Source organism: Olea europaea, chromosome 12, assembly GCF_002742605.1.
Source record: "Olea europaea var. sylvestris chromosome 12, O_europaea_v1, whole genome shotgun sequence".
Lineage (NCBI taxonomy): Eukaryota > Viridiplantae > Streptophyta > Magnoliopsida > Lamiales > Oleaceae > Olea > Olea europaea.
Window position 1 is genome coordinate 14,061,100 of NC_036248.1, and position 7,320 is coordinate 14,068,419.

General features: G+C 31.5%; 1 protein-coding gene across 4 annotated transcripts in view; it reads left to right on the forward strand.

Moving 5' to 3' along the window:
- Positions 1–3,078, forward strand: part of LOC111405781 (heat stress transcription factor A-7a-like) — a 13,649-nt gene extending 10,571 nt beyond the window's left edge. Inside the window, exons 2-4 of one of the 4 annotated variants that reach the window (XM_023034815.1) lie at positions 1,023–1,686; positions 2,535–2,573; positions 2,694–3,078. In XM_023034815.1, coding sequence (XP_022890583.1) covers positions 1,023–1,686; positions 2,535–2,560 — 690 coding nt within the window. In that variant the 3' untranslated portion in view covers positions 2,561–2,573; positions 2,694–3,078. Of the gene's footprint in view, positions 1–1,022 lie in introns of all 4 variants that reach the window. The other 3 variants (XM_023034814.1, XM_023034813.1, XM_023034812.1) reach the window with 3 other exon arrangements.
- Positions 3,079–7,320: the final 4,242 nt, after the last annotated feature.

Genomic DNA, 7,320 nt, shown 5'->3' on the forward strand with positions numbered 1-7,320 from the left:
GGGGGGGGGGGGGGGGTGCTCTTTATAAATATTGGTACTGTATTTTTCAAACTTAAAAAAGGAAATAGTTTGCCGGCAGTGAATATGTGATCACAAACGAACCAGTCTAGATGTACAAAAAAATTATTCACGGAAACAACACACAACAATGGATGGGGTGGATGATTTATTTTTTACAATTAAATATTTACATGGGGCCACACCCATGTGAGAGTTCTATGAAGCTTGACAATTATTCTTCCTTACACCTGGAATTACTCATCACAAAAACTTCTTTCTCAAAACTCTTTTTTCCCAACTTTTGCATTGAGATTTGCAAAATTTAGCCCCTGTTTCGCTCTCATTTTTGTCAAATTTTAATGATTGGAATAATATTTTTTGAATAATGTGTGATTGAAAAAAAAAATTGAAATATTTTTTATTTGCGTGTAATATTATTTTATAAAAAATTGTATAATTGAAAATAAGAAAGAGAAAAAGAATGAGACTGGGCCAAACGACAGTGGAATGAAAACTGTTAATGTACAGTTAGCAACCACAATGGCGAACCAGCTCTCTTTTCCTTCATTTTTATGTTTGAGCCCCCCCCCCCCCCCCCCCCCTCTTCTTTCCTTGGAGGGTCCACTGAACTCTTGTTTAGCGAAACTGGTTATTTTGGGACTTCGGATGTTTTAACTTCTAGAATTAGCAAGCATATTGCACATTGGAATGGAAACATGGTTTATTTATAGATTGCAAATTATAGGACTTCTTCATGATTTTTATTTTTTTTTTACCTCATTTCTGTGACTGCTTCTGATACAATCTTAAGCTTGTAACAATTGTCCTTATAAACAAATTCGTTCTTTTCTAAAGGTTATCTGATTGTGGATCCATCCCTCGTGAAGATTTACTGAATAATCTTGAAGATGATGAATGAAGCCTTTTGAGTATGGTTTCAATGAGATTCCCATCAATATCAAATATTAGACAGCATAGTTTGTTTTTCAAAGTTGGCTAAAATGTGCTTCTAATTCTTGCAGGGTTTTCGAAAGATCGATCCTGATAGATGGGAATTCGCGAATGAAGCATTTCTTAAGGGTCAGAAGCATCTGTTAAAGAACATTAGGAGAAGAAAGGCACCAACTCATCAGTCCACGCAGCAAGGTGTTATTGATTCTTGTGTTGAGGTAGGAAGGTTTGGATTAGACGGGGAGATTGATCGTCTGAAGTGCGATAAGAGCGTGTTATTGATGGAACTCATGAAGTTAAGGCAGCAGCAGCAGAACATGCTAGCGTATCTTCAAACAATGGAGTCAAGATTACAAGGGACGGAGAGGAAGCAGCAACAGATGATGAATTTCTTAGCACGAGCAATGCAGAATCCCGAGGTCATTCAGCAGTTGGTGCAGCAAAGGGGAAAGAGGAAAGAACTTGAAGTGGCTATTGGAAAGAAGAGACGACGACCAATTGATCAATGGCTGAGTTATGTTGAAGGAGAGGAGTCGAGAAATCCCTATGGTCCCCAAGTTTCTGAACTGGAGGCACTCGCACTTGAGATGCAGGGATTTGGTAAGGTGAAAAGGGAGCTGGAGGATGAACTTGAAGAACTCGATAGCTTGGATAAAGAACTCGATGAGGGATTCTGGGAGGACTTATTGAATGAGGGTTTTGAAGAAGAATATGGTGCCGCTGGAAATGAAGAAGGTGAAGAGGAAAATATGAATGTCTTAGCTGATAAGTTAGGATTCTTAGGTTCAAGCCCTGAGTATTAGTCTTCTTCTCAAAGCACAGCATCAGTGAACATCTCATTCCTTGTCCTCTCTTCAATCTTTCACTAGATAACATCTGCCTTACTCAACTCGAAAATCACTGTCAAGATCTCGGTTTAGGAACAAGGTTCCTTTGTTAAGTGTAATAAATCACTGTTCAACGTCCTGGTGTATGTTTTGAGATGATTTTACCAATGCCTCGGTGTAGGTTCGGAATGATCCTATATTCTATTTAGTGCTTTGGGATAACACTTTGTTCTCTGTAGTAATTATTGTCAGTGCTTTGATTTAGGTTCAGAGAATTCCTTTATTTTCTGTAGCAATAGCAGCCATTACCTCTGATGTAGGTTCGAGTTCATCCTTTGTTCTATGTAGCAATCACTGTCAGTATCTCGTTTTAAGTTCGAGACATTCCTCTCTTCTCCATAGGCTTCTTCTCTGTGTCAATCACTGCCAATACCTCAAGGTTTGGGATAATCCTTTGTTCTCGGCAGGAAAAATTATCATTTTAGCCAATCTTAATTGGCCACGACTTTTCATGCCTTTTGATCCATCTCTATTCCTTTTTACTTTAAGTTCTTTCTCCCTGCTGACAGAAGAAACTTGTTGAATCTAAAATCAACAATACTCGTCTAGTTCTTCTACTGGTGCTCGATTCAAGCTCTGATACACGCGAATATCAATTGTTCGTTGACTCCTGAATTATAGCGATTCATGTCTCCCGCATTACTGTTTCTAGTGCTCCAAACTTCGTCTACTGATTTCTGCAAGCATTTCTTGCAGGGTTCAACGGTCAGAAGTCGCAATAGCCAGCTGATTAAGGCAAGTGATTTTTGCAACTCTACGGTCGGCTAGATTTTTCTTGACTTGTCTTCATTGTTTCAACGTGACAGATATTTATTTGGATTGGACAAGATAATGAGCAAATACCGGTTCCTGCAGTCTTGTGCTGAAAAATATACACAAAGGTTGGTGCGAATGAATATCGTCCGGCAGATATATACACTCTGAGGTGGGGAGACGAGGTGTAGCGAGTATTGTGTTTCCACGTACGTGCAGGGAAGTTGGTTCAAATTCTGTTACCTAGTTCTAAATAAGTTGATACTTTGATATTAGTATACGAGTCATGTCCAGTTTAACGTGTCACAAAAAAATTTGATTAAGCGGGGAATGAAAACTTTTCACCTCAACCAGAGTTTGCAATGCCCCCATTCATTTGGAGGAATTTGGTCAAATAAAGACTTTGTAATTTTCTTGGGCATAACAATGAATTTGTATAGCTGTTGAATGTAAATACTTCAACGATTCAATTACATTATTATCTTTATCTTTATTTCATCAAGGTTGTTTATAGCTCAAATTATTTTGTAGGTTGGATTTTACTAGATAGACTAAATAATTTTGAAATTAATTAAGGGAAGATTTCATATTTAAAAGATTAGTTACGAACCATTTTAAAATTAAGAAATAAGGTTTAAAACTTCGAAAATCAGATATTAATTAAATTTTATTTATGAAATAATTAATTAAAAAATATTTTATTAATTAAATATATTAAGGACACAATTTTACTATGATCACAAATTATTTTTCTATTACAAATAAAAAATTATATGGGTCATAAATTAAAAAATTTATAGGTCATAATTTATTTACATATCACAAATCAAAAATTTATATAATTTATTCATTACAAATCATAAATTTTAAAAGTCACAACTCAAATGTTTAGATCATATATTATTTATTGGTCATAAGTTATCGGTTACACTGGTCACAAAATATCCAATTTATTGTTTACAATTTCAAATAATTGATCATGTATTATTTATTGGTTACAATCAATCAAATAATTGGTTACAAACCTCAATGCCATCCTACCCACAACTATCGGACTATCTCCATGACCGACACGACTACCATGAGACACCACAGTAGCCAAAATATCACTACCACTACAAATTAACAAATTTATTGATCACATTTACTCAAATAATTTGTCACCTACATTCTTCACAATGATTAAAGTATAAAAAGTATCATATTTATGATAATAAATTAATAATTGATTATTAATGACCCATTTAAAATTTCAAAAGTTTAGACTCAGAATCGGATCTCAATATATATTTTGTAAAATAAATTTAATTTCAAACTAAAAAAAGATTTGTTAGTACATTTATAAATATTTTAATTTGGAAAATAAAAAAAATTGGACTGGATTATATGTACTTCCTCATGTCCCAAGCTTATTCCTTCAAAGCCCGTGCCTATTTGGGCCTCCATTAATCTGCAATCTTCACTGAAAGCCCAATTTTAAATTAACCGTTTCTTAGTCCATCACCAGGGCCCATACTCTACTCTTGAGTTCATTGTCAAGCCCATAAATCTAGTATTAATTTCTACCTTCTCTTATAAGAGTCTTTTTGAGTTTATTATTCATTTTTGTAGCTTTAGGTTTCACACCACTGTAGCAAAATTGGTTTTCAACGCCTTTTCTTATTTTCAACTTTTTAGCCCACATTTTTTGACCATTTACCAAGATATTATCTTTTATATTTCATTTTCTCCAAACCATTTGTATATCTTCGTTGACTCTATCAATCCAATTTGAATCTCTCTTATACTTCTTTAGTTTCATTCTGTATTGAAAATTCAAAACAAAAACATTAAACTCCCTAACAACTATCCATAAAAAAAAGGTTTAACGATAGAGTAATTGCAATGACAACGAGGACGAGCGAGGTATGAATGGTTTGACTTAATTCTTTTACACAAATTCTTACAAATTATGAAAAGAAAGTTGGGAATTTCTGTTTTGCTGGTTTTTATATGATTAATTTGGTTTTTGATGTAGTTTTTATTTGTTTTAGATCTATAGTGGAAAACGAATGGTTTTATGCTTATTTGATTTAATGGGATCTGATTTTAGTTAAAAAAAAAATTTATTTTTTGTTATTAAATTCAAAAGAAAAGAAATTCATATTTGGTTTTAAAATGCTGTCGTGCTCAGTTGAATTTCCTTTTTAGGGTTTTTATAGATCGATTTTCTTAAAATCTATTTTCATTTTGATGAATATTTTGAAACATTTTTTCGAAAAATATAACATATAGTTAATTGTTTTCGATCATATAATAGAAAACAAATCATTTTTATGCATGTATGGATGTTATGTTTTTAACTTTCCTTTTCATGTTGTTGTTGTTTTTTTTTTTTTTCCTTGAAGTTAAGGTTTCAATCTGGGACCTTTTTTGGGTGCTGTGATTTTTGTTAGGTAAGGTTTTATTTTTGGAATTTTAGGATTTCATTTGTTTTTGGAGATTTTGGGTAAATAATTGTAAGGATCTTTGATTTGTAGACCGAACGTTTTTTTTTTTTTTTTTTTTTTTTTTTAAAGGCTACTAGACTTTTTAGTACTGATGTCAACTCCCAAGCTCTCTTCTCTTACTTCTTCTCTTCTTACCTTTCTCTTTCATTTTGAATCCAATCACTCTAGGGCACATCCAAGCGTTGCTGCCCAATCATAATCTATCATTTTTTTTAGATATTCTTACCAAATATGATCGAAGCAAAAATGATTTCATAGAATAGTTTCAACTTCCTGAAATTTGACAGACGATTATCAAACTTATTACTATCATGTTGTGTGCATCCTTTAACAAACTTGGAAAAGAAAATGACTAAAACGTAAAAGGACTATACATTAGATAAAATATATGGAATCATAGAATTGCAAAAGTAGTAATACTTACTTATAATAACGCAAAGTGATTGACTCTTTTATATTATAATAATAATAATAATAATAATAATAATAATAATAATAATAATAATAATAATAATAATATAAGACCCTCGAAATTCTCTAAGATTCATTCAATCTGGTTAGCACAATTGTTGCATATTTTGCTATCGTGAGAGTGCAGAAGAACTTTAATGATAGTAGATATTATTGAGCATCAAGTATTTTCTTCATCAACAAAAAATGCAATAGTCATTTTGAATGATGAAATTTCTCATAGTAGGAAGAAGTTGGCAATGAGAAAGGATACAAGGTAAGAATGAATTGAGGAGAATGAATAGTAGGAAATGCTGGTAATATAAAATAAGATTTCCAATTTGAAAACATTAAATAAACATAAAAAATGTAAACTCCATAGTTATCTGACTCCATTCTCCTTTAATATTGAAGATATTTTTTCCGGCTTCTACATTTGATGGTTTAAACTGGCTTCATAATTGGAACAAGTTATGATTTAATCCATATTTCAATTCAATTTTTTAAAAATTATGATTCTTAGTTGCTTTATTTAATTCAAAAATGGCATGGGAGTTTATTAGGAAATGGTTTTATAAATGCATTTCACTGTTGTATCATATTTGTCAGCTGAACATTATTTTCAATTAAAATATTCATATGTTTAGCTATTATTCAAAAAAGGCCAAATGAATATTAGGGAAAATTTTTAAAATATATATATAAAAGAAAAATCAACTTATTTTTTTACTTACAAATTATCTTTCATAAATTTTTCTCCAAAAACTACAATCACAGGAAGAAAACTTACAATTTCTGTTAACTAAAATTTTAGGCTCATTGCATTTAAGCATAGCAAATCATCTATACAAATAAGTTCTTCTTTTTCTTTCTACGTGTACATATATTATGAAATGCGTGTACATTACTTAAATATTTATATATATACTACACATTTCAGCTTGACAATTTTTGTTAATTTTACAGTCATTTGTTGTTGTGGTAAAATTTCTATAATTTTATTTTATGTATGTTCGACGATTGTATATTTTTCTCCTATAGGAAACGAAGAACAAATGTGGAGAGTTTAAGATTATGTGTAAAATTGTGATGTATTGCTGTATAGAATTTATTTCATCAAAATAAATAAATTATAATTTTTGTGTAATATTTATTTGTGATTTATAATTCAAATGCATGCATTTAATGTGGTTTTCATTAAGTTGTATTTATGGTTAGTTCAGTACTAGGTACGAGCATTTTCTTGTCCCTATGAATTTTTCTGAACCATCTGCAAATCAATTACCTAGTTTTTGTAACATTGAAAGCGTTTACGAAAGCACAAGTAAATCGTGTAATGCTTTCATTCATCAACAAAAAAGTCAAAGACAGGCGGACAGAAGGAATCAAAACCAAATTGTGGGCATTGATCGTCGTAGAAGAGTAAGCGATCCTAGAGTATTTGAAAATCATAATCTAGGTGCTACTCAAGTTGATCAACATATAATACGTTTTGAATTTGAGCCTTCTACTTCGAATGAAAAATCGACAAATGTTCATCTTTCTGAACTACAAGGAAGTGTTAATTTGTTAAATATATCAATTACTGCATATATATTACCGACATGCAGTTATTGTAAACATTGTGATGCACGTAAATTCTATTGGGAAAGTAAAGATTTTTGTTGCTCTGATGGAAAAATAAAACTATTTATACCAGATTTGCCAACTGAATTATATGATTTATTTACTTCAAAAGAGCCTACATGTATAGAATTCAAAAACTTGTCACGTGGATATAATAATCACTT